General features: G+C 36.9%; 3 protein-coding genes across 4 annotated transcripts in view; 1 reads left to right on the plus strand and 2 right to left on the minus strand.

The window, feature by feature from the left end:
• mbl2 (mannose binding lectin 2) overlaps positions 1-27,422 on the minus strand; it is a 199,369-nt gene that overhangs the window by 167,711 nt on the left and 4,236 nt on the right. The window lies entirely within an intron of this gene.
• Positions 852-11,528, plus strand: si:rp71-1g18.1. 2 transcript variants are annotated; one of them, XM_073918341.1, is made up of 5 exons: positions 928-1,269; positions 2,153-2,307; positions 6,686-6,770; positions 9,785-10,044; positions 10,108-11,519. In XM_073918341.1, the coding sequence occupies exons 1-5, from the start codon at positions 996-998 to the stop codon at positions 10,642-10,644; spliced, it is 1,311 nt and encodes a 436-aa protein (XP_073774442.1). In that variant the 5' UTR covers positions 928-995; the 3' UTR covers positions 10,645-11,519. The 2 variants fall into 2 exon arrangements, with proteins under 2 accessions (NP_001104632.2, XP_073774442.1); NM_001111162.2 differs by having other exon boundaries at positions 852-1,269; positions 9,785-11,528.
• On the minus strand, positions 12,865-26,083 carry tox4a (TOX high mobility group box family member 4 a). Its single transcript, XM_021471257.3, has 9 exons — positions 25,398-26,083; positions 25,059-25,118; positions 23,479-23,781; positions 22,037-22,288; positions 21,632-21,952; positions 18,425-18,505; positions 17,616-18,341; positions 13,915-14,066; positions 12,865-13,611 (listed from the first exon to the last, which is right to left on the minus strand). The coding sequence occupies exons 1-9, from the start codon at positions 25,500-25,502 to the stop codon at positions 13,554-13,556; spliced, it is 2,058 nt and encodes a 685-aa protein (XP_021326932.1). The 5' UTR covers positions 25,503-26,083; the 3' UTR covers positions 12,865-13,553.

Here is a 27,422-nt window from a genome sequence, read left to right on the forward strand (position 1 = left end):
TCTGCATTTTTCTTTTTCGATAACTTGTTACAGTAGAATGTAGACTACATCACAGTAGGCCTACAGAAAAATTTGCAACTTTAGCGACTTTCTATTGCTAATATGTTTTTTTTTGTCATTTTATAAATGTTCATCAATGTTAAATTGACAAAAAATATTTAATTAAAGTATTATAAGACTATTTTGAAATATAAGTTTTTTCAATTAAAATGCACTAAATATCACAACAACTGATTACTATTATCACCAAGGTTTATGTTTATCTATTTATAAAAATATAATTATAATGGCACACCTTTGACATTTTTTTGATTGATAATAGTTAACCAAAATATCTTGGTATCTTAAAGCCAATAAAAGGGTTATGTGGCGCAATAATTTGGGACATATAAAAATCCATATTCGTGAAATGTGCCACATACACTGAAAAAAAATGAATCTGTTGCAAACAATTTATGTGTTGAATTTAAACAAATTAAATTTAGTAATATTCAACCTAATATGTTTGTTTACATTCAGCCCAAATAAATTGTTTACAACCATTTAACGTAAAAAAAAATTTGAGAGAATTCAAGGAATCATCTTTGAATAATGTTTTTCAATGTATTACGTATCATCTTATTTATACAGGCATAATTATAGCTGTTTTTAATTGTTTATTATAATTATTCTAGCCACAAACAAGTTCATATATAAATGCTGTATATTACACACTCACATTTTTGTAAAGATAATAAATTTAAACGAGGAATATTCAAGAATAAATAATCAAACGACCAACTCCATTATATGGGAAAATATTAATAAGTATTTATTTTTAGGCTTTTGGCGCCACCTTTATTAGATTAATACGCACATACGTCATCGTGGAATGTCAGCAGACACGCCCATTACTTCCATCTTAGCCATGTGGCTATGACCACAAACGACTGCGCGTCCGATCCGTTTGTTTATGCCGTCTAACCAATATTGTGCATGTTCAGACCGCGAGCAAAATGTCCGAGTCCGTGTCCCGGTTTCAGGCAGAGGTGGCGGCCGTTCTGGAGGTGCTGCTGAAGGTGGCCGTGGTGGAGATAACGAAAGTTTTCGAAGGACGCTCTGTGGATTCCCATGGCTGCACGGTCGACGGAGGAGCTCGGGGAAAAGAGGAGCTGGATTGCGTCCCTGACATCAGGGCTCATATGAAAAGTGCATTGAATAACCTCTCGGAGAAGATGGTTTGCAGCGTCGGCGTGCAAGTAGGAGAAACGCTGCTGACCCGTCCACAGGGTACGTGTATTTGCGTAGACAACATCCACTGCATGTATGTAGCTTGCACATTACTTCCACATTTGTCGAATTCAACAGGAGTAAACCGGAAATGGAGTAGATGGCAAGCCGTTGTCCTAAATAAATGTCATTTAAAACTGACTATTGTATAACAAAGACGCTTGTTTTTATAATTAGTGTCTGTCTGCTTTTCTAGCAATTGTTTGTTGTATCCTAGCAGCAGGCTACTTTTCGTCTAAGTTAGCTAAATTTGACCATGCTAGAAAATTAAATCAGTGGTTCTTAATTAATTATTTACACCTTTTTAAACCAAGACTGTACCTACTGAGCTATTTTCAGTAAAGTTTCTGCATGGTTATATGTTAATTATAATAGTGATAAACAATGAGGAGACAGTGCTAATAATCGAAGCCAAACGTTTATTTTATGCAGTTTTCCTTGTGTAACTGTATATTATACTATATTATTTTATTATATTACTATATATAATGTTATATATTGAAGTGCCTTATAAAAACAACAAGATATTATCATTTCAAAGCAAAGTGGAGCTGCAATGTTTACTAGATTCAAGGTTGAAGTCCGTCTGTGCAGCAGTTTGCATTTGACAGACCTTTGTTTAGTTTTCATGCAAACACTGCAGTTGTTCGTACACGTGACACCTCATAAAATAAGATATAACTAATTCAGAGAAATGACATGTTTTTATATTCAAAATATTGGTACGTAAAAGTTTGTTTTTACTGTAAAGTTATAACTCACACCTTTCACAACTAAATATGAAAAGTAATTTGTCAGTAATTGACACAGGCCATGTTTCTCATGTTTGTAATTGTGATGTAAATTGTAATTGTTTTCTGTCCCACCCCCAAACTCCATTCAGATGAGTGTGTGTCCACTGAGAGGATCAGCTGCAATCTGCAGGAATCCAAAAGAGAGGAGGGGCTTTCCCCATCTGAAAGTCTCTGCAAGGAGCCTCCAGAAGCAGTGGATTTACAATGCATGGTTGACCTTCCATGCACAATCCTCAAAGAAACCGTAGGTGGCGCTCATCTGTAGCTTTCTTGAGTTTTGTCAACTAAATTCTCAACAAGATACCCTTGATGGTCATTCTACACTTTGATTATTGTATATATTTTTATGCCTTAAATTTAAAAACTGCTGTCAAATGTTTAGATGTAATATATTTACTTTAGGTAGTAAATGAAGAGTTCATGTATAAATAACTTATCCCAGTTCTCTGATGGATAAAATGCACCATATAAGCTTAAATGGACTCTTGGACAAGATGAGCACTGTTTTGATTGGAGGTAGAAATAAATGGATACAATTATACATTTCAATGAAGAAAAAGAAATATAGGGGTGACACGGTGGCTCAGTGGTTAGCACTGTCGCCTCACAGCAACAAGGTCACTGGTTTGAGTCCTGGCTGGGCCAGTTGGCATTACTGTGTGTATTTTGCAGGTTTTCCCCACAGTCCAAAGACATGCACTATAGGTGAATTGAATAAACTAAACTAGCTGTAGTGTATAAGTGTGAATGTGAGAGTGTATAGGTGTTTCCCAGTACTGGGTTGCAGCTCGAAGGGCATTCGCTTTGTAAAATGCTGGATAAGTTGGTTGTTCATTCTGCTGTGGCGACCCCTGATGAATAAAGGGAAAATGAATAAAAAATAAATTTATTTAGGCGAAAGTTCGCAACATAAAAATAGTTTCGGGTGCTGCTCTTGAGGCTACTGGCAGACTTGCGGTTTGCTGTTTTGTCACCTTGTGGAGTTTTAAATGATTTTTATTATGTTTTTAGTTTCTTTTTAAAGTGAAGATGATACATCTGTGGAAAATCGCTCTTTTGTGTTAAGTGTTGGTGGTTATTGTGTTAAGTGTGTCATTCTTCTTTTGTGAAGCACCACCATGTCACTTTGAATTGCCCCAAGTAGGGTTGTAATGATACCATTAATTAATATCACGATACTATTCCATCTAAAGTGTTGCGATACTGTACTTCAGTGTTGGGCAGTTGCTTTACTACATTTTTCAGTAGCGTAGCGGTAGCATCACTATTTTCTAAATCAAATGCCTTTTTTAGTAGCAAAGCAATTATTATTTTTTTAATCAAGTAGTGCGGTAGTGTTCATTTACCAATTACGGATCAATAAGCCATGGCACAGACATTCACAGAGCTGTGAGACCGGTGTCTAGCAGATGAAAGTAAATCCATATGATATTGAGAATAACAATTTCCTCTTCTTTTTTTACCGTGGTTGACAACAATCTTTTTGGTGCATTACCGCCACCTCTCGCTCTGGTTGGTGACGTTGCCAACCAAATTTGCTTGATGGAAAGGTGACTGAGGGAGAGAGAGGAGTTATATATAGTTTACTGTAGTAAAGGCTGAAATATACTATGGTAATTACTATAAGTTCATGATGGTTACTTATATTTATTTAGTGTAATTTATTAATGAATTTATGTAAATATACAATGCAATGCTCATTCCTAAATATTTGGCTTTACTATAAATTACTATCGTATTTTAAATGTGTAACACCTGGTTGTATTGGATTTTTTTGTTTTTGCTGTTATATATTTTGTTTCTGTTTAGTGCAGCATATTTATTGCAGTAAATAACTGAACAAGTATGCCTCTTATGTTTCATTGACAGTTTTATTGATCAAGATATGATTAACTTGGATTGAAGTTGCTTCGATTCAAAAATGAAAAATTGAAAAATAGCTTAGATGTAGCTAAGCTACTTTTGCTAAGTAGCTTTTAGCTTAGCTTCTACATTTCCCAGGGGGTAGCTTTTAGTGTAGTTAAGCTACATTTTGAGTAGCTAATAGCTTGCCCAACACTGCTGTAGTTCATAACTCAAATACATGAAATAAAGAAAAATGTCAGAAATACTATATTTTATTTGTTATAATAGACCTACCTGAATTGAATTAATAATTCCCCTATCATTGAAAAAAAGTATTTGCACGTCTCTTCACCTAAAATGTATTTGTACCAACAAAACAATACATGAAATTAAAATTACAAATGATACCAAACGAAATTTGTTACAAAAAGAGCGTTTTTCCAACAAACTTAGGCTGTATGAAGTGGTCAAAATTGTTTCAATGTTTCCTGTTGCTATTTTAGGCTTTACGTCTCTTTTTTTTTTTGTCTTATCAGGTAAGAATCCAAAGTAATTCAAAATTTCCCTTTGCGAGTTGTTCTTTTTAAGAGAGTAGCCGCATTTCCACTATCAGGCCAGTGCGAGCCAGGGCTTATATCGGGCCAGGCCGGGCCAATCGCCCGGGAGGTTGAGCAGTGAGGCCAAAATCATGTCGCGTTTCCACTGTGGGGCTAGTAGCTCGCAGCGCGTCACGCAAACCCCGCCCTCAGAACATCCCCTGAATCGAACGTCACTCAAACCGCCCACTTCAGCGGGAATCAGGCAGATAAAGCACACCATCACATCATCACGAAACTATTAAAATAAGGACAACCAAAACAAACAAATGACACGTTACTGTACAGCAGTGCAACGCATGTCTATACGCACATGCCTGTGTGTTTTCATTCATCATATTCATTTACTCGCCGACCGACTGGCATCGAAATCCAGTGGTCTTGCCACCAACGGAGGGACCCGGAGCGCAGGGAGCGCACACATCCATAATATAACACCATATATATAAATTCTCCGTTAATAACTCGATATAAAATGTTTTTTAAAACATCCTCTAGACAGAATCTGTCCAACATTCATCCCAAATGCTCCGGAGAGAACTGAAACATTATTTTTTCCCCCCTATAGGCTTTATGACAGTTAATAGGTGATTCCCTTTATTTAAAGATGTTGCTTATTATATCTTAAGTAAAGGAAAGTGTTCAGTGTTTCAGCACAGTAAGAGCAGCACGTAATAAAATATAGCCTATATTTCGTTGCGCTCAGCAGCTATGCACTAATAAAGCTCTTTATGTATTAAAAATTTCCTTTTTTAATTTTACCACGTCATATAAAAACATACACACTTGTTTGAGGACACAGAACACATTTTGAACTTGCAGTTTTCCCCGTCAAAAAAGTGCTGCGCAGCTGAAGACAGAAAAAAAGGTCGCCTAGTTTCTGCTTTCACTCACCCCGAAAATACTCTGTTTGCATGATTTGATTAATTTAATCGTATCCAAATACTTTATAAATAATATTTAAAACATTTTCCGGTGTTTATTTATTTTTATTTTTTTAGAAAATATCTAAAATCTTTTTTTCAAAGAGGCTTTTGAAAAATGAAAGTTTAATATAAATTTGAAACAGTTTGATATAGTACCTAATTGTTATAGCTATAGCTTTTGTTAGTTTTATATTGGTTTATTTATTTAATGTGGTTTTATTATAGGCCTATCTAATATTTGTTATTCTTTAATTTATTTCAATATAGGGCTATTTTATCTAGATATGACACTATTGTTTTGAGCCTACAAAAGTGGACATGAAATTTGTAAAGTTTAATGTCCTACTGTTGTATTCATATAGTGTATCATCTCCAAAATAAATTAAAACAATAAAAATAAAAGAAAAAAGCCGCTCGCGGCATCAACAGAGCTATGAATGGAGCGCTCTTTTTTTCGGTCTCACACACATACACGGGCATCTAAACGTGCAAAAACACACTTACAGTATTAAACTTGACAAAACCTCTTGAAAACCTTTACTGTCTGCTGTGTCTTTAATATGGTGTAAAGATTATTATGCGTTATTGAAACATCAAAGATGCAGCAAAGAAAGATCATTTTATGCAACAGCCTTACATTTAAAAGAGAAACTTTCACTCCGCCCCGAAGCTCCGGCTGGCCCTCCTTGGCCCAAGGTATTCGGCGGGCCGAAAAAGGCTGGCCGTTGGCCCCGAGAAAGCCCCGCTTTGGCCCGATTAGGCCCCGGAAGTGACAGTGGAAACGCCACTGGCCTTGGCTCGCCCTGGCTCGCTCGCTTTAGGCGCGATAGTGGAAACGCGGCTATTGACAGGAGCAGAAATAAACAAATTCAGATTCAAACTGAAGCATCAGAAAATATTCAATAGGCTACCATAAAAGCTACGAATTCTACTGTTTTGCAACCTTAAAAGGCCCCATAGACTATTCAAATAAAATGGGTCATTGCTGCACAAATGTGTGAGCATTTTATTGAATTTTTCACATGCAACATTATGTATTGTAAACAGACCATTAATGACGACACTGCCATTTACAAACTACAGTGGCAGCTTCAGTATTTTGGAGCCATAGTATCACGATACTACCATAATACTGTTAAACCGTGCAACCCTAGCCCCAATGGGATTAATAAAGCTTTAAACTAAAATTGAATACAAATTTTTTAATGTCTACTACTTTAATCTTACTAAGTCATGTGTGCTTTTTGTGTTGCAGGGGATTGGTGTAGGGAGAGGAAACCTAATTCCTGACGCACCGTGGACAGATGATCTAAAGAAAACAGAGACCATTCAGGAAAATGGTATGAAAATCACACACCAGCCTTCTTTATAATCTTTTAGATTAAACTGTTCAAACATTCCCAACAGTATTATAATGCATGAAATCAACACTATGTTTTCTGAACTTAAGTAGCCTATATTTCTGTGTGCTGTTACTTGTATTAAGATTCATACTGGTGCTGTAAATTCTCTAAAAATGCTTGTATTTTAAATTGTTGAAACTGCTTAAAATGTATCAGCTGCTTTCATAATTTGGCACTAAATAGGCAATAGTAATTCATTTTAAATAAAAAAAAATGGGTTTGCTTTTGCATAAATGAAATGAAGTCTGAGCATGTGACTGGTAGTATGTGCTTCCTGTCCCCTTATTGTTTTTTGCTTAAACTGTGGCAGAGGTCAAATGCATGGTGATTCCTGCCTCATGAGTGAACAGTGCATGAAATTAAAATAAACATAAATTTAAGACATATAAAGCTGATGAAACTACAGTTCAGAGATTAAATGAGTTATTCATTGATGGGGTAAATGCAAACATGCCATCAAACACTTCCTGTACAGTGTAGTATTTTAACAAATACTATCTGATTTTGTGTGTGTGTGTGTGTGTGTGTGTGTGTGTGTGTGTGTGTGTGTGGGTGTGTGTGTGTGTGTGTGTGTGTGTGTGTGTGTGTGTGTGTGTGTGTGTGAATGTAAATATGTAATTTGCCTCACTTGTGCTGTAAAAGTTTGAAAATACAGCTTGAAAGTGCTTTAATTTGAATTTTTGAAAAAGTGTAAGAACCCTGTATATAATGTTAGTAGAGGCAAGCAAACAAAACATGCACACACACACAACTTGGACGGGTGAGTATTTGTATAGCAAATTTCACACACGCTGATTCAATTTACCTTAAATAATTTGTTTAAGCCTGACATTTATAATGAATGTTGTTTCTAGCGCATGCCACTCAAACTTTTCTTTCCTATTTCTGTTCTGAAAACATTCATATTTAATGCATTTTTATTTTTGTGTTCCTTCTTTAGTTTATAATATCACCACTATTCTGTTCATTATTCCTGCATGACATGATGAAATGTAACTTCTGGTCATAGGTACATGACACTTAATACAGGTGAAATGAAATGTTTTGCTCTTGTCCACTTTTCAACTCTTTCCAGAGGTAGTCAGGAACACAGGAGTTTTTAATACCTTAAATGCTTATGTGATCAGCCACAGTAGAGCGTAATAGGATATGTTTTAAGACATTGCACCATAACAAGTATATACTTTTCATATAAAACAACCAGAGTACAATCAAAATTGTATATTGTAATGAAAATGCACATCGCTCTACAAAACCAGGTGGAAACAGCGTCTTATGGTATTGTGTGACTATTTTCTTTTAATAATGGCCATGAAATTAAGGGTAGGAGCTATAGGGGTATGAACATGACTACCAGTATTATGGTGTATATTTTGCTATATCATGGATATGGTTATTCTTTGTAAATTCAAATTTTTCATTTTTTATGAATTCACTTAATCTTTGTGATGAAAATAACAAAAAAAATCACTTCGAAGTTCGGGCCATTTTTTTTTTTAATGAATAAAATATATATATACAAAATGAAAAAGGTAAGTATAACATAACAAAATGTTATTCTTCGCAATAATTGAACAATATGCAATAACATTTTACAGTGAAAAAATGTGTTGGAAGAATATAATAATTGTCAGTTTAATCACTGATGCAGCTGGATTACCTTCCATTGGATGCACCTGTCCATCAGGCTGAAGCTGTTATCAGTTTGTCTAAATAACCTTGCTTGGTGTTTTTTTTTTTTTGTTCTTTTTTCAAGTTTATTTTGGGTAGAAACTGTGATCTTGTCAAGTGTAAACAAATATTCAGCAGATATTGACATATATATTTTGCACTGTCTCTCAGCAAAAGTAAACATAACGCAGTTGATGCATTCTTGAAATATGGCCGACCAAGGCCCGTTTACTCTGCCAGTTAAATGTGTTCCAATTTCAATTTTGTTTGCTCATGTGACGGATCGGCTGTGTTCTATGACCATGTAAACACGAAAAAACGCATGCATTCACATATTCAGAGATTGGTTTCAGACCTCCGTCATACGTGGAAATAAATCCGATGTAAATCCAATATGTGACGATGCGACTATCATGTACACAGGCAGATCGGATTTATTGAGGCATTTCATTATGTACGTCATTAAACTTGCGACAATGTGGTACTTCTCTGCGGTTTAATGATGTAGAAGGAAGAGCGTGTGTGCTCATCCTAAAATTTCAGACCCACTGCTCCTTATTAAACCCTGCCACAATATGCTCCCACCAGACCTGAGATCTCTCTCATACCCACGAATTCCTCCGAATGGTGGAGGACACCACATATAGACCATAGGCGCATGCAGCGATGACGGCCCTTTCCTTCCTCCTCCGCCTCAATGGTTTTAAAGTTGGGCAAACTTCGCTTATTACACAGAGCTAAAACCGAGACAATTTCTTCCATCGTGACCAGTGTGGTGCAGATGCTAGATCACGCTTTTACGCTTGTGCAATGTCATGAATTGTTTGTCAAGTTTAAACACACAAATCAGATATGGGTCACAATTAAAAGAACGTGTAAACGGACAGGCCAAAAAATCAGATATAGGCAACAAATCAGAATTAGGCATCAAGACCTGACAGTGTAAACTCCGTTTTTGATTACGCAGTCAAATAGCAGCCATAACTTACCCTGCTCTAACCTCTGTTTGAGGAAACAACAGTCCAGTAATCTGCTTACAGTGGTATGACGTTAAACAATGTGTCTTAATTTTAAATAAGGTTTGCTAAACTTTTGGGAGGTGTAAAGCAATCTAATACAGATATCATCTGAACAATAAGAAATATTGTGATGTGAATTTTTGCTCTCCTACATAAACCATAGTTGTTTTTCTCAGACTATCCAGTTGTTGATGCTCTAAAAAAATGAGTGTATCATGCTGAAATATCTGAAAGCTTTAAGTGTCTTCTGTGCTCTTTCAGGTCTTCGAGGACTTTCTCTTGAGGAACCGTCTGCACACTCTATAGTGGATCCAGACTCTCATCTGTTCAGCTCTGTTTTAGACAGCATTCCCATTGCTGACCTTTCCACTGACACTTTGAGCCAATGGGACCTTAGCCTTGTGGATGTCAATCCTTTGCCCTCACTTGAAAAACCTGAAGCTCCTCATACCAGCGAAATGTCATTGGAGGACACTGAGCTCAGCCAGGCCTCGGCCAGCAGTGCCGCGAGTGGAAAGAAGGTGCGTTTCCAGCTCACCCAAACACCTTTCGACTGCAAACTTTTAAGGCCCTGTTCTGTGCAGCTTGTGAACCTTCTGATGGTGTCCAGCGCGCACAAGGCAAACGGTTCCAGCAAAAAATGCTTCTCCGCACCCAAAGATCTACGTACGCATCAGCGGGTCCATACGGGACGCAGACTATGCTGCTTTAAAGAGTGCGGAAATGGCATTTGGCGCCTGCAGGGCGTCCTCGCTCACGGGCATCCTCACGCCTGCAAGATCTGCGGCAAGAAGTTCAAACGCAAAAAGATGCTCAAGCGGCACGAGCGGTTCCACACAGGAGAAAAGCCGTATTCGTGCAGGAGGTGTAAAAAGACGTTTGCCCTGCGGAAGAGTCTACGAAGGCACGAACGTTTCCACACGGGAGAAAGGCCCCACACTTGCCCCCACTGCAGGAAAGCTTTCCGCCTCAAGAACAATCTGAAGGCTCATCTGCGCTTCCACACCGGTGAAAAGCCCTACATTTGCAACCTCTGCTCCAAGGGTTTCAGGATCCGCAAGAATCTGGAGAAGCACAGACTCCTTCACTTAGCGCCGGTTAACTTTCGAACTCTTCAATAGCAGAAGGGTCACGTGATCACATTTCTACCTCGCATCAGAACCACTGGATCCCAAACAGCACAGAGTTTAAAGCACTGGCGATTAGGTGACTTATTTAGTGTGTTTCCACTTTTTGTCTTCAGGAGTGTTTGTGGAGAGTTGCTCCTCACACCGTCTATGCTAGTTGTGAGTTGTTCATGTCTTTTGAAGAATTGTTTCATGTCACTAAGCATTAAGTGTCCAGGGCATTAAAGAGCCCATCCTGCAGTTCACCGCAAACAGACTTGACTGATTTCTGCTCGATGTAAATATTCTGTAATAATCGTAGCTCTAGAATGCTTTTTAAACTTTACAACTTTTATAATCTGGACCTTTTAACATGTCTGTCTGGCTTCTTGCAACATGGTTTACATGTTGTTGAACACTGGAGATGGTTGAGATTTGGCTTTGTATGTCTTTTGTATGTACTTTGAAGAGATTCTTAAATTGGACTTTTTTAGCACGCTTTCATTTCTCAAAACAAAAAGAGAAAAGTGCTTTTCGTAACTCTTTTCAAACATTATATACTCATTATTATAGCTTTTACATGCGTTTTCTAACTGTTGTTTCTGTGTTTGGACCAAGCAGCTTTTTTTAATCTCAAGTTTTCAAAGATTATTTGTTCTATCCTTTGTGTTTCTTATAATCCATCTATGCTTTCTTGATTACATGCTTTAGTTTGATATAAAGAAAAACCTTAGTGACAGATTTGTGGATTTATAGCATGTGAGTTTATAAAGAAGAAAAAAGCATTTATTATATACATCCTGTTTTGCCATTCCACATAGCCATTATGAAAAGACAAGTTTTTTTTTTTTTCTTTCTAATAAACGAATAACCATATGGTTCATAAAGTTCACTGGGCTCATTTTTTATTTTTAATGAAGGTTTTTATTATATTTACTATTTTAAAAATATATATATATATATTTTTAATGATAGATTTGAAAAATTAAGCAATAAAACAAGCGATTCCAAACTTTAGAATATAGAATAAACAGTGATGCACATTCAATCTTCCATAATAAAGCTCTGGAATTCACTCTTTGCCATTAAAAGGGCACCTATTTTACCCCTTTTTCAGACTTATTTTAAGATAAGTCTTGTGTGTCTCCAGTATGTGTCCTAAGTTTCAGCTCAAAACACCCATCAGTTTATTTATTATACCTTTCAGAACGTTAGAATTTTCTGCTTTGAACACAATGAAGCTGATTTTTTTGTCTGTGCCCTTAATTCTTGTTCTCTCTGCCCACCGTGTCTTTCAGAGTATGCCTCAATCTCCGCTGTATCAGATGAACAGCACAGTGAGACATGAAGCAGATCTCACGTAGTGTTTGTGAGAAATACTACAGTAACAACTTTCCCAATGATTATTTGATGTGTTCGTTGTGGAGTTTATTCAAGCCTGCAACGGTCACACAATGTCGTAACAGTTTACGCGCACTCACACACACGCACACACGCACACGCACGCACGCACACACACAGTGCAAGTTGCAGTGTTTTGCACAACAAATGTGACAGGATACATGTTAATATCCACTGCTGTAAGGATATGTTAGGTTAATGAACAAAATAAACCTTATTTAACGTCCATAAACCAGGATTAAAGCATCTTTTATAATTGTACTGACACACGACTGTGGTGATGACAGTAAAATCGCTGTAATGATTATAGACATGCACGGTTTTAAACTTGTAAAACCCATTCTTGATCACATTTGATGATGATTGATGATCAGAGAGCTGAACACATCTTTTTTTTTCCCGGTGTCTTTGCCCGTATCCTTTTGTTGATATGAATATACACGTTACTACGGAGACATGTTAATACGCAGCTGTAAATCAATCTGGTGGGCGGGAAAACCGCCCTCCTATGTCACGTTGTGGCAGGCCTCAAAATGGAAGTGATTTGGATTATAATTTAACGTCAAGAAATTAAAAAATAAATAAATACAAATAAAAGAGAGCCTTCTTGTCTTTATATCACCCCAATATCACTGTAGACACACTATACCTGCACCGTTCTGTCCAAACTGCTTACCAAAGATGATTTTCATCATAGGTGCCCTTTAAGTCAGGCATTGTAATATAAAAAAATGTAAACGAACTCATTGACGCCATGTAAATATAATTTCTTAACTAAAATGACTGCATATATATATATATATATATATATACTATTTGAGATAAATTTCTGGGAAAAAAAGTTTATTTTTATCATCATCATACATTTGTTTAAATGATCAACAGACAGTCAGCTGTAATCACATCTACCAGTAGGGGAACATCTGCAGTTCATCCTTTTACTGACAAAAAACAAATCAGTCACAATAAGATGGTGTAATCAGCAATTATTTCTGAAACTTGGTCCATTATGGCTGCCATTTATTAATACTTGAGTACTTTCTGTAATACAATATATAAAAAAGTCAGCAAAACAAATTCCCCATAACTAAGGCAAGATCGAAGACACTGTCAGCACATGAAATAAAGATCTGAAGAATGATTGCTTTACTGTTTGAGGCTCACTAATACCGTTATCATCAATATGACTACATTAGAAAATAATATAACAGTTCAGAATTTTCTCAGGTTAACACAAATAACAAGCAGCATACATACAAATCTAAATGAAGGATGATCTTCACTGTGTTCTGAGGTTCAGCAGTGAAGAGAAAGTGTTCAGACTGTGGTTCGGGGTATTCGTCAACAGCTCCGTTTATGACCGTGATTTTTTTTTTTTTTGTTCAATTGTCTTTTCATGCTTTCAATATTTACAACACAAACACTAAACCTTCACTAGCAATTCCAGTAAAACATCGTCATGTTAACTTGTAAAAGACACGTCCAGGCACAATCAGAGCCAGTATCAGTGGGATTTGCTTGGTTTATTTGACAGCGGCTGAGGTCTGGTTCTTGATTGAACACCAGGCCATGAAAACATCTCTGTGAAAACAGTATACACTTACGGTTAGCAAAATTAAACTGACCACACAGAAAAAAACAACAACTGGGAAAAAACGATTATGCTTCTACAGCAGTGGTCTTGAACTCAATTCCTGGAGGGCCACAGCTCATTGCAGCTTCAACCACCTCCAACTCACACCTGCTTAATAGTCTCTAGTAGTCTTGATGAGTTGAGTTGGATCAGCTGTGTTTGATTTAGGTTGGAGTAAAATTGTACAGAGCTGCGGCCCTCCATGAATCCAGTTTGAGACTGGTGATATTCAATATATCTGCAGTCCTCACCTGCAGTGTGTGGCCACACATTCATTGCTGCAGTATTCTTTATCCCAGTCTCGACTCTCCACAGCTGGGTTTGTGCATCCGGCTCGGACACACAGATTAGCAGAAGCTGTTGAAGAGGAGGCAGCAGGAGCCACGCTGACCTCCATCTCCATCTGAAAAACAAGCCCAGAGATTAATGCTGTGATGCATATCCATCTGTATCTGATCTTATCATGTCATCAAGTTTAATTAGTAAACAGTAGCAATAACACAGTTTTACACTGTTGATGAAACTAATCTTCAGTTAACTTTCTTTAATTGGATCTCTGACTCTTCTACATCTGACAGACTGGCCATTTTTTTGGTTAAAGCTGTCGGTTTACCAAAAATCTTGGTGCTTGTTTTTATTACGGACATGTTTGGACTAACATCACATGATATCATTTATTTCATATATTTAATAATAGATGAATTATTGTGTAAATAACTCTGTGTGTGTGTTAGATGGTAAAGGTGAGGGCCGATGTCCTGCATATTTTAGTTCCAACCCCAATTAAACACATCTGAACCAGCTAATAAAGCTCTTTCTAGGTATACTAGAAACTTCCAGGCAGATGTGTTGAAGCAAGTTGGAGCTAAATGATGCAGGACACAGGCCCTCCAGGACTGAGTTTGGACACCCCTGGTATAGGTGATGTATGTATTGTGCATGTAGAGCTGCAGTACAATAATTGTCATCTGATTAGCATGCTAAGCTAACTGCGGGTAGTATAATAAAAAAGAAAACAACACTGCAAAAGGTGAAGCAGAGGACTTCCTTACTATTAGTAGGCCTATTGTAACATTGCTGCCTTGTTTTTCTTGTGTAGATGAGTGTTTTGTACACGGTTATGGATATATAAGATTTTTAAAACATAATGATAATAATAAGTGGTCTTATAACTTTATTCAATAAATGTTGGTCTAGTTTTAACTTGCTAGCAGTGGAAGTAGCCACACTGCAAGCTCAATAATGTACATCCAGCTACTAAATTTCCTTTACTCAAGAGACACTTTTAAACCTAAATGGTGTAGATGGTGTAAAACATTCATATAGCTTAGTATGACAATATTTTCTAAGATAATATCATGCCGATACACTTACAGTCATGACGCTCTAGCGCCAGTACTTTGATTTTATTATTCGAACGAATAATATAATTCCATAACGGTCCGCTAGATGGTGCCATTGAGTTTTTTTCTGGTGAGCAGAGCAACCTTCAGCATGCATGCAGTAAAATTGGATGGCAGCATCACAGAAAGGTGTACACAACGTTAATGGCAGGTTTTCATTAAAGTGTTTGTCTGCTTGACAATCCCATTTTCCACTGCATGTGTATATAGCAGAATATTGCTATACATTTGAAAAATCCTAAATAATATTATATCAGGACAAGTATTATAATATTGTATCGTTTCCCACCCCCAGAATAAACAATAGCTGTTTTATTGTTACAGGGACAGTTCACCCAAAAAAGAGAATTCTATCATTTATTCACCTTCTACTTGTTCCAAACCTGTTAGCGTTTTTTCTTCTTCTGTTGATCATGAAAGCAGATATCTTGTATATATGTTGGAAAGCAGCAGCCACTTCCTACTATTGATGTCAATGTGTGTTTTTTGTGTTTAAAGGGGTGGTCCAGAGTGTATTTCTAAGGCTTGGTTGTGTTTATAAGATGCAAAGCAATGTGTGCTCATGCTTCACATGTTGAAAATCACGCTATTTTTTCATATACCTTACTTTGATTATATACAGCTACTCAGCTAACATGAAAACAACTGTCATATTTCCTAGTTACTATCCCTCAATAGGCTCTAATTAGTCATCTAACATAGGCCCAATCCCAATTCTATTTTTGTACCCCTAAAAATTTACCCCTAAGAATTGGGACACTACAGCACCTGCACACACCATCATACGTCATCACAATCTCTTGCTTCATATGAGATCAGACGATCGGGACTGCTGTAGTTATTCCAGTTGTGTTCTTTTTGGTATTTATCTTCAGGAAATCACTCAAGTCATATATTATTTTATCATAACGATATAATGTGGCAATAAGATCATAACTATACTGTGTATTTACACCGTAGCCATATTCATCTATGCAGACACAATAAATCAACATTATAGCAGACGAGCTCATTCCCAACCACAAGACTTATCTGACAGGGGATTCGAGTGTCATCGAGAGTCAGAATGTTGTGTAACTGCTATACAGGAGTTATGATTAGGGATAATAGATAGCGATATTAGCAGTTTTTATTTTAGTGTTTTTGTTTTTTAAACCATGACGGTAAAACACAAATGCTGTTATGAATATATTAAAACATGCTTGTTTGTCGTAAAAATTCGTAATAACGACAAAATAAATACTAATTTGTGGATCTCCTGACTTCTGGTGCAGCTATACTGCCGTTGCGGCTGGTGTATTCTGGGAAATTTTCTTACCCCTTGGTTTCGAGTGTGGTCCTGAAAAATCTCATTTTGAAGGGGTATCAAGCCCTTCCCCTGAGCCCTACGCTATTAAGCTAAAGAGAATTGGGCCACCCCTACCCATTCACCTGAATGCACAAAAGAAGGGGTAAGGGGAAGGGTTAAGGGGGAGAATTGGAATTGGGCCATAATGTGCTGTGACTCGCAGATCGACTCCATGTCAACAGGAAAAGCGTCACACTTCTAATAGCACACGCTGTGCCTTTGCTGTGTAAATACTGTCAGAGTAGCTGTTAGCCGTATCAGTTTCAGCCTGAACAAACTTTACATACATTTAGGTTGTAAGCATGTTTAAGCAATATAAAACGTTCTCATATCTTTTGTGAGTTTGTTATTTGAGATGTAGAACACAGGGAAAGCGTCTGCATTGAGAGACACTGCAGTGCTGATGAAGGTTGTGGGTGTTCACAGCATTTTGACGGATAAATATGAATTTGTAGTTTAATTTTTAGCGGTGCCAAACAGCATTTCCTGTTGTTTATATCCTTGTCTAAGCCCTTGCTTTAACATACTGTTAACGCTAGACACTATGTCATAGATCAATTTTAACAAATAAAAATACTTACAGGTTGTGGCTCACAATCTACAGCTTCTTATATAGTGGTTGGATCTGCTCCTCCTTTGAGGAGTTTTTAGCCGAATCCAGCACTGAACTGTGAGAGATTCTGGATGCTCTCCCTTGTCAAATGCTAGCTATATCTTTATCATAATTGCCTGGAACATAATTAAAATTAAATTGTAAGCACTTCTCTCTTTGTGCCATGCCCTTTGGAAGCTCAAATACAGAAACAGAAGATGCTCTGTGGAAATAGCAGCATTTGCATGGCATTTTAGCCTTCTCTGCTATAACATTACAGCGCCTCCGACCATGCCCCTTCACTGTGCAGGGTGAATGTGCCTAACCTGAAGTGTATGTGATCTCACTAACCCAGATGTATTGTTTGTAGTCCCCAAACTTTTGCTGTAGGCTTTGCTAAGCTAACTCTGTAAAAGCCAACATCTCCCTTTGCATTGAACTTTGAGCGCATTACATTTAGAGATGATGTTTATGTTCACACAGCTACATTACACATCAACCAAAGCTTAAAATATTATATGATAGTGGACCACCCCTTTAATAGTGCATAAATGGAGAGGACATTTTCATTTGTGTGTGAACCATCCCTTTAAATATGGGAAAGCAAACCTCTTCAGGCTCCTCTGTCACAGCCTCATCTGTCCCGGTGTGCAGCTCCTCTCTGGGTTCCTCCACTTGCACCTCAACGGGAGCAGGATCATCTGCGGCTGAGATGCTGGATGCGGAAATCACAGGAGTGGCGCTCGCTGCTGTAGTAACAATAATCGGAGTAGACAGGTCAGAGTGTATTGAAGCGGGCACGATCTTTATCTGGAGAGGTGGAGGTGGAGTAACGGTGATGCCCACAGAACTGCCTGCTCCTCCACGGGGTTTGGCCTGAAGAGGCGGAGGGGCTTGTGTTTGCACCATCTGCTGCAGGCGGGGTGGAGGCGGTGTGCCCTGCATCTGCTGCAGAGGTGGCGGCTGCCGTCCAGGCTGTACGGCTCGCACACCAGCTGGAATCACCGTGACCATGGATGTTGGGATCTGGTGGAGCTGAGCGCCTCCTTGAAGCATCTGCTTAGAGATGATGATTTTGGTGACAGTGGGCGTCGGGGCGGGGCTTGGTGCTGGAGCTTGACCAATGGCTACAGGTAGAGAGCCTGTGCGGGAGCGAGTGGTGACCTGAGGCAGGTCCAGGATGATATTGGAGGCGCATATGTTGGTGATTGTGTTCTGTTCAGTGATGGGGGTCAGCCGAGGACGGATGGGGGCAGCAGGAGGAGTGTGGATGGGGGCAGGAGATGGCATAGAGGGAGGAGTGGCAGGAGCGCTGTCTTCAAGCTCAGAAGATGACTGGATGAAAGACGTTGAAAAAATAAGTAATATCAGATAAATGTGCAAATCAGAAACTGACAGGCTAGAAATTAGACACTCACTTTCGAGAGCTGACTTGCTCTGTAGGCCGCTAACGCTTTCAAATAGTCTTTCTTAGCTGCCTCTGTCTTCCTCTTGTAAACCTGCGAAAATTAATAAAATGAAAATTAAAAATGACACAAACTCTTAAATGGTACAACAAAGGCTTTTACACCATGTGTCTTAAATCATTTAGTGAAGTGACAAACCACTAATAAAATTAAAAATGTTGTATGTAAGGTTTTGATTTTTTTTTAAATCATAAAAATACCATAACACATCTGCAGATATTTAAGAAACATGCTAATGCCGAGTTGCATGATTTTAGCTCTGATTTTGACTCGCCAACAGGTTTTGTGAAATCGCCGACAAATGCCTTGTAACAATCACAGAGTATGAACTATCAAAGACAAGATCTGAGAGAATTGCAGACGAGTCGCTGACACCTGTGAGATATTTGACATGCTAAATATGTGGAGCTGTCGGTAATCTATAATCAAGCCGTGTGAAATGTGTTCTGATTGAAAATTACATCGGCGATCACCTACAGCCAATGAGAGAGCAGCATCCACTAGTATGGGTATCTGAGGGTCAGTGAGAGGTTGGGGGAGAAGTTAAAAGCACTTATTTTCCATCTATTTGGACCCAACAAATAGAGGAAAACTAGTAGAAATTTGGAAGAGCACTCGTGTCTGTTGGACGTGTCAGAGCAATATCACAACCAGGTCGAAAAAGAAAATGTTGAGAAGAAATAGCAAATTCCCTTCAAAAGTCATGTGAGCAAAATAAGTACATTTTCTACCCCACTAAAGGCGTCTTTCTCTTTTGATCTAATTATCGACTATAGATATACTACTTAACTTGATCTCGCGTGTTTGGTTGTGAAATGTAGTTTGCAGACCAAGACAAAAGTTGCCGCCGATTTCTACTATTGTAAAGTCATGTGGTTTGAAACCCCCTGTCGCCGATCCATCTTGCTGTGTAAACAGCACTGACAGAATGCTGCCCCTGATAGTCATGCAGTGTGAAAACATCCATGATGCGACTACTTTAAAAAAATCATGCAAATCTGTACTCTGCATAAGTGAACGCTTGTTATTCATGCAAATCTGAACTCTGCATAAGTGAACACTTGTTTATCTGAAAAACAAGAATTCAAGTCTGTTATTCTCCTTTGAAAATGTGCGCTCCATGTCGGAATGTCTGTCTTAGTTTTGGTCTCAATAACCAGCCCACTGCCAGTTTACCCAATCATATTTCAGCACACCAGGCTGCCTTGGTGGAAAACACCCCATATTTCTTTTCAGTTTTGAAGGCTGCCTCAGTGTATGCAGGCGCAGCTAAAATTGCAACCTCCGGAAGACAGCAGTAACCTCCGAAATGAGATACAAGAGTCATAAAAATCTATGAGATTTTATTTTGCAAACAATTGAAAGTTTCCCAACATAACCATCAGCTGTTTAGCTTACAGGGAGCACATTTACATAAACACCAATACTCCAATGTTAATACGATTAAGTCAATACTCTTAAGAGTCTACCATGTAAACAGAAATTTTTGATTACCTTATTCTTCTGACTAAAGTAAGAATCAAACTGTACAGTAATCGCATTGCAAAGATGTGAAGTATCTGTAATTTAGGGGCATTATTGAAGTGCAGTACAGACATAAACACTTTAATCAAATTATTACTGTTTTGAAGTACTTTTCACTACATTTTGCGACAGGATGCACACATGGTAGTTGTCAGGCATTTGACGACAAACAAATGAAAAGCTAGTGTATGAAATGGCAGAGGTGGCCTGTTACTTGAGAATTTGTATCCGCTGTCATTTGTTTGCATGCATAGTGTGAGAAATTAACTGCAGTTGAACTTAAACTGAAATTAATAACAAAACATCCAAAATCACATATGGTGCCAGTGCTTCCCACAGGTTTGAAATATACTTGTGGTGATAGCCAGATTAAAACACACCATTTACCCACATCAAATAAATAGTTAACAATATGCGACAAACAAAACAATTTAATTTTTAACAATAATTGTATTTATTATGACACTGTTATACATGGTTTCTTTTCAATGGGTTAAAGTAAAAAAAATAAAATAAAAAAAAAACTATTCAGGAGCCATGTGCACCCACTGACAGGTAAAACTTGCTTCTCCCTCTCAAGTTTAAAGCAAACTTGCAGGTCAAAGCATTTTTGATATGCATATAAAACACACAATATATTGACATAATTAAATTAAAATATACAGCAAATGATGAACAAAAAAATAAATAAAAACAGACAATATCTCTAAAATGACCATAATTACAAGATTAAAACGTGTAGATTATTTAAATAAGGCAGACGCATTGATTAACCATTACTAATGTTGTACATATATTTTGCAGCCAGTTTAGATTAGAGAATGAATTGTTTAATGTTTCTCTTGCTCTCGCAACTGCGCTGTCAGCTGTGACGCCAAGCGAAAGTAAGCTTAAATAAAAATGTAATGCAAAAACGCATAATGACAGCTTTAAAATGTAAAAGCAAAAGCTGAATCCCAGACATTTTAGCAGCTTTAGAAACAGGGGGCAGGCAAATTTCCCAAAAAAGTCCCAAAAAAAGCACGTCTCTGTGGGTCTGCAGAGCACTTGAGACTGTCTGTGGGAGTGTTGACAGTTCAACATAATTTTCACCTACTTAATCAATTGCGGATGTTTGGTTATGTTGGGATGATACAAAAAGTGTAAAAGTATGACAATAATACTAAAAAATTGTGTCAATTGGGCAGCTGTTAATATTCCTGGGCGACCCGCCTGAGCAAAGTCTATGAGTGGGAAGCACTGGGTGCCATGATGAACGCGAACTTATGTAAAACGCTGAATGAAATTAGTGTTGAATGTTGATGTATAGACGTTTAACGAACTATATACTATAACGTAAAACAGGATCATGAAAGGAACATTCAAAAAGCAGCTCATGTTAAACACCTTACTCTTATTATTGTCTTATTCAGATTAAGGCAAATAATTAGATTACTGATGTCCATGCAAACATAGTCAGGATAAGGCACGATCTTCAGCAATGCTCGTAATTTATTGTTATCATTAATCTGGCAACCTGCGTGTACGTCATGTTGTTATTGGAGGAACCATGTAAAAAAAAATGCAATACCTAATTGCATTCTGCATCTTTAAGCCTGGTACATGAACAGAAGAGCATTATTAAGGACTCCATACCTGTTTTTGCTCCTCTCCCAGGCTGTCCCACATGGAGGCCACTATCTTAGACACCTCTCCAAATGTGGCATTGGGGTTCTGGCCTTTAATGGCAGCCTGTGTGTCTCTGAAGAACAAAGCATAGGCTGACACTGGTTTCTGTGGCTCATTAGGATCTTTTTTCTTCTTTCCCTTTTTGACCCCGAGTGATGCTCCTGTGTCCACTGTGGCCACTGGCACCATGGATGGCTTACCACCCACCCTCCTCACCACAGGTGGAGGAACAGATATCTGGGCTGGACTGGGCTCAGAGACAGCGAAAGAGTCTACCAGCATGGTTTTCTGAGAAAGAAACCGGGAGATGTTGCAAGATGAAAAAATAATGAAAATGTGCCACCAAAACAGGCTTATATCTCAAAAACTCACTTGTCTAAAATCCTCCATGTCTTCATCCTGCAGTGATCCAGAAGGGGACGGTGTGGTTGACAGCGGTTGGTCTGGTGATTTTGACACAGATCCTCCACCAAGGCTGAGCCCTAACTGGGCACTTAGATCTGAGTGGTCTATGGTGGTGAGCTGGTTGTGTCCTAAGAGGCTGTGGCTCATTTCGTTTATTGGAACATCAATAGTCATGGAGGAGGAACTAGCGAAATGAGAGCCAACAGAATGGCCAAGATCCTAAAAAAAAGGGGGAAAGAGAAAGATTCATGATCTGAAAGTGCAATCTACACTCTAGATCTAATTACATTAACAGCCATTTAAAAGGTCATTTGTAAAAGCAAGAAGTATGGAGGCAATAATACACATCTCTCATTTAAAAATAAAAGCATTCTCAGGATATTTAAAACTGTTATACAGTTTTATATGATTTGGTCTAAAACTAAAATCTCGATTAATTGAATAATTTAACTCGATTATGATTAATGAACAATTATTTAATTTCTTTTGTTTTTGCCCTCATAGTTAACAAGTTACATAAAGTGACAGGTTTTGTGACAAGCTTTGTACAGTAAAGTGTAGCTATAACAGTTGTGATGTGTAATTACTTTTTTTTTGTATGTGAAGGCTGTGCCGGACCGTACATGTGCTCTTGGCAGAAGCATAATATCAAAATAATGCAAGTAGTACAAATCATAATACAATAAGTATAAATCAGCCCAGAATGGAGTCATTTGAATTCACAAATGGTAGGAAAAGTAATTGAAAAAAAAAATGTATCTGAAAAAATTTGATTGATTATAAATTGTGAATGTCGATTTTGATTACTTTTAAACTACCATAAAATGCAATGTCAGATCTTTCTAATATCATACAGCACTAGTTTGAAAATAATTTTATGTCAAGAAAGAAATTTTTAGAAATACTCATTCATGCATGCACTTAAAAACGACTACTGAACAAGTAGGATTGGGTCATAGGGCATGTTACAAGATTTGTGCCTAAATTCCCTGTAAACCAGGGGTGCCCTAACTTTCTTACGAAGGGCCAAAAACCAAACTTGATTAAGGGTGCTGGGCCGAAGCTAAATATACCAAACTGTATTACATTAAAGTTGGCATGGTAACTAATAATATTTAAAAATAGAAAGAAAAAAAATACTTTAATTGTATTTGTATTTATTTATCTGACAACAACCCTTATCAATCTAATAAATGGATTTCTTTCCAAATAGAGCTATTCAAGCCATCTGGTTAAAATGTATTCAAATCGCAATAAATATCGCAGGAAAAAAATATCACAATGTCAGATCTTTTCAATATCATGCAGCCCTATCTAGCATTTTATAATCCATTAGAAACAAGTGCTGGATTTCCTTTAGCAAACACGATGCAGACACTGCTGCCACTGCTAGAAAGAGAAAAGCTTACCACACCCAGAGTTGAGCTCAGCAGTGCACTTCCGCCCTGCTGGTTCATCACACCCAAAGTCAGGTGCTCCATACCCTGAGATGAGGGATTCATGAAGGTGGAGGCAAAAGATGGATCATTTCCCCCAACTACAGTATTACTGGCAAGAACACTTCCAACTCCAGCACCCCTTGAGCTCTCAGCCTGTTCGGCCAGCTCTCCAAAATGTGCCTCCACATCCTCTATGGTGAGAGCAGAGTCTGGATCCAAGGAGATTGGGATTTCGAACTCTTCATCACCCAGACAGGGTGTATAGAATGTTTTCTGAAATGAAAAATAAAGACATAAGAGCAATTCCAGCGCTATGGATGCGACATTTGCAGTAAAATCTCAGAACATAAATTCACAGAGAAATTATATATTAACTTTGTTAAAACATCTGTTTATATTTTCCAAAACAACTCACCACAGAGTTATGGGATCAGAAAAATATCAATCTGTAAACATTTGTTTATTTTATATGAGGAAAATAAACATACGTGATGGATGTGACCAAAAAAGTTTACAGTATGCAACGTACTTTGTACAAGTTCTGTGAATTAAATTGGACAATCTAAAAGAAATAATGATGATCAAAAGAATACATGTTTGCTCTCTATAGAACAAAAATGACTGATTTTATTTTATATTTTCACATTTATAAGGAAAAATCTTTGTTATGGATGTGACATCTCTTGCCACTTGTGTGACTTTGGTAAATCAAATATAATTGTTTGAAAATATTGACAGAGACATCTTTGAGTATTTTTGCAGTCCTGTTGAATACAAGCCTAGACAAACAAAACCTAGAAAGAGTTTCGCTATGTTGGTGAAAACCTAATTTTTTTATGGCAAGGTAGAAAGTTGCATAAAAATTTTCAGAAATAAAATATAAAAACATGTATATAAAAAAATACACAAGATGTCCCATTCTAGTGCCTGCATCAAACTTAATTTATTAAAGATATCAAAACATATTACACTTAAATGTCTACTTTAATATTAGGAAGATCTTTCTGAAAATTAAATCTGAGAATATGAGTGAAATAATGTCTCAAAATCATCACATTGATTTCATAAAAATTAAACAACATACTTTTTCAAATTTGTGCCAATTAAAAATATATATAAAATGATGAGAGATAATCATTTTTTAACATTGCAAACTTTTTTTTATTTTGGGTAAAAAACTAAAAAGTTTAAAGGAGAGACAGTAATTATAAATGCATGTTGGGGCTGCTGTGTGATCATTATTAGACTTTTAATATTTTACCAAGTTATAAATATAAGTCTTGTTATAAATATTCCTGACAAGCATTTATTTTAACACAAACTATTGATGTGCTAACGTTTTATATGGTGTATTTTATAAAACAAGGTAAAAAGATTTATAGTCATCTTTTGATCACAAAATTTAAATAAATCCAGAGACACTTTAGTCACTAATGGAAACAAATTAAGATATATAACATTATATTGCATGCTTTGACGCTGTAAAGCTTAAAATAATACATTTAGTCAATTTAAGCTAGCTCAGAAAACAGTCCAAAAAGAAGCACTACCTCAAGAAAATGATGACCAGGTCCACTGGTGGTCAGGTATGAATCACTGCCACCTGCAAACTAATAAACGGATGTTAAAAGGTGCAATAACCACATGCAAACGCGTTTTATTATATAGTTACGTTGAACTGAATATATATATATATATATATATATATATATATATATATATATATATATATATATATGTATATGTATATATATATATATATATATATATATATATATATATATATATATATATATATATATATGTATGTATATATATATATATATATATATATATATATATATATATATATATATATATATATATACACACAAAGCAGCCAGACTTACCTTGTTTACTGAATCATATCCATTGTAGGACGAGTTGTCCATAAACTCGGAATCAACATGTTGACCGGTCCCGTCAGAGAGTTCCGTGTAAAAATTCAGATCCATGAGGATACTATAAATACTAGATAAATATATAAATAATGTCTGTTGGGTTTCTTGATATGAGGAACGAGTGGGCTGCTAATATTCCAAAAGCAACAGACTAAAGCAACCAAAAATACAAATAATGAATGGGAAATAATGCTAGTCAGCAAAAGAAAAGAGCCAAGCAACACAGCATCTTGTATTGTTCGGCATAAGGTTTGTGCTGCTCGACTGAATAACGTCAATAAACTTCATTAGACGATCCACAGAGCAGCGTTAATACAACCAGAGCCGTTAAAAGCGTTTATGATGAGTGGTAGGTGAAGGCTTACCAATTTAGCCACTAACAAATTGAGCTAACGTTAACTGGCTAATTCGTGCTAGTTCGCAGAAGCGCTGCTGTTAAACCCCAACATGAGGTTTCATTCATAACACAGGCCTCGAGGGCAGAGAATTCGCCTGTTCGCTGAATGTAAAATCCAACATTCCATTAAATAACACTATAAACTGTACACTTTTAATATATATTCAGATTGAACAAACAAAGTTTGCCTAGAGAGTCTCACTAGCATGGATAGCTTCTGCCAGTGCTAAAATGGACCGATTCGATCGGTACTCTGCTATGTTTGTCTGTTTGCAACTTGCAAGTCTTATTAATCGCATTCCGGTCATAAGTTCATTTGTGTCCAAATCCTGAAAACCTTCTCCTGGCAGTATTTAACACGACCCGCGCGGTTCCTGTAATGTGGAGCATTTTTTTCTCTTTTAACTCCCCACACTTTATGTAATTCATTCAATGGTCACGGCCACCATCACTTTTTTACTTTACTACTGTGATCATCACAACTCACAAGGCTGGCGTTACTTTTCTCAGCGAACTTCAAGCAGGACCAGTCACAGTCAGTGTTGTCAACCATCTTTAAGAGGTTGGTTAGTTATTTAATTGTAAAAAAAAACGTTTTAAACAACAGCAATTATGGCCTTATGCGTTGTTGAATTTGAAACGAATAAATTCATGTAGTTTCTCAATCTCCCCAAGCCATTACAACATAATATCTTGTTTTGTTTTAATTATGTCTATTTAATTTTGTCTATTTCATAAATTTACATTTTTGTTTGTGTTATCTGGATATTTTTAATTTCATTAAGATGTTAACTGATGTCTATATTTGCAAACAATATAAATAAAAAACAGGCATCGTAATTTTTCTATTATTAAACATACAAAAAGTAAGACTTAGCAGCATACTATACACACAAAGTACAGGCATTGTCATTTCTTTTATGGGCGGATCTCAGGTCTAGTCTTGGTTTGCTGCAGTTTGGTCAGAGTCAGTTGTTAGTCTGCCAGATGAAGCTGTGCTTCTGCCCTTTCAGTCTCTTTTTGCTATTGTTGAAAGTGATTTAAATATCAGTGATTGTCATTCTTTGCATTTTTTTTATTATTCTGTAATCATTGCATGCATCACTAATAAATATTCTAAAACAAAAATATTTTCCATTGTGATGAATATACAATATGATCATATTGACAGAATAAAATGTATTGTTTTTGGTCAGTTTTGACAGCTGTTTGGGGGATTTTTTTATGAGGCCAAACTCTTTCTACTTTGCTGTAGGCCTATACTGTAAGACTGAATACGTTAAAGCCTACCTAATGACTGTAGCATGACGGATGAACAAATACAATTAAAACCTTATGAATAAATAGGATACCTTGTTACATACTGCATAATCCAAATATAGTATTATTTGATACATTTTACATTACATTTTGGGCATGAAATCCACCTTTCTGATGGGATCAGTTTAATCCAGATTTTTTGGATCAAAGTGATCTTATCCAATTATGTAATCCATTTTTTCTTTTGAAAAACCCATGTTAAAGATTTGATCCAATCCGTTATCCTAATTCCTAGTGGACTACTTTTAAAAATCATT

Source organism: Danio rerio, chromosome 2 (assembly GCF_049306965.1).
Source record: "Danio rerio strain Tuebingen ecotype United States chromosome 2, GRCz12tu, whole genome shotgun sequence".
NCBI lineage: Eukaryota > Metazoa > Chordata > Actinopteri > Cypriniformes > Danionidae > Danio > Danio rerio.

What these genes read in the sequence shown, in the direction of transcription:
- si:rp71-1g18.1 (NM_001111162.2), top strand. Translation starts at nt 996, where the DNA reads ATGTCCGAGTCCGTGTCCCGGTTTCAGGCAGAGGTGGCGGCCGTTCTG. An exon ending in GCTGCTGACCCGTCCACAGG is followed by an intron (nt 1,270 to 2,152) that starts GTACGTGTATTT and finishes AACTCCATTCAG; the next exon opens with ATGAGTGTGTGTCCACTGAG. An exon ending in AGAGACCATTCAGGAAAATG is followed by an intron (nt 6,771 to 9,784) that starts GTATGAAAATCA and finishes GTGCTCTTTCAG; the next exon opens with GTCTTCGAGGACTTTCTCTT.
- tox4a (XM_021471257.3), bottom strand. Translation starts at nt 25,502, where the DNA reads ATGGATCTGAATTTTTACACGGAACTCTCTGACGGGACCGGTCAACAT. An exon ending in GATATGATTCAGTAAACAAG is followed by an intron (nt 25,119 to 25,397) that starts GTAAGTCTGGCT and finishes TCCGTTTATTAG; the next exon opens with TTTGCAGGTGGCAGTGATTC. An exon ending in ACATGGAGGATTTTAGACAA is followed by an intron (nt 21,953 to 22,036) that starts GTGAGTTTTTGA and finishes TTTCTTTCTCAG; the next exon opens with AAAACCATGCTGGTAGACTC.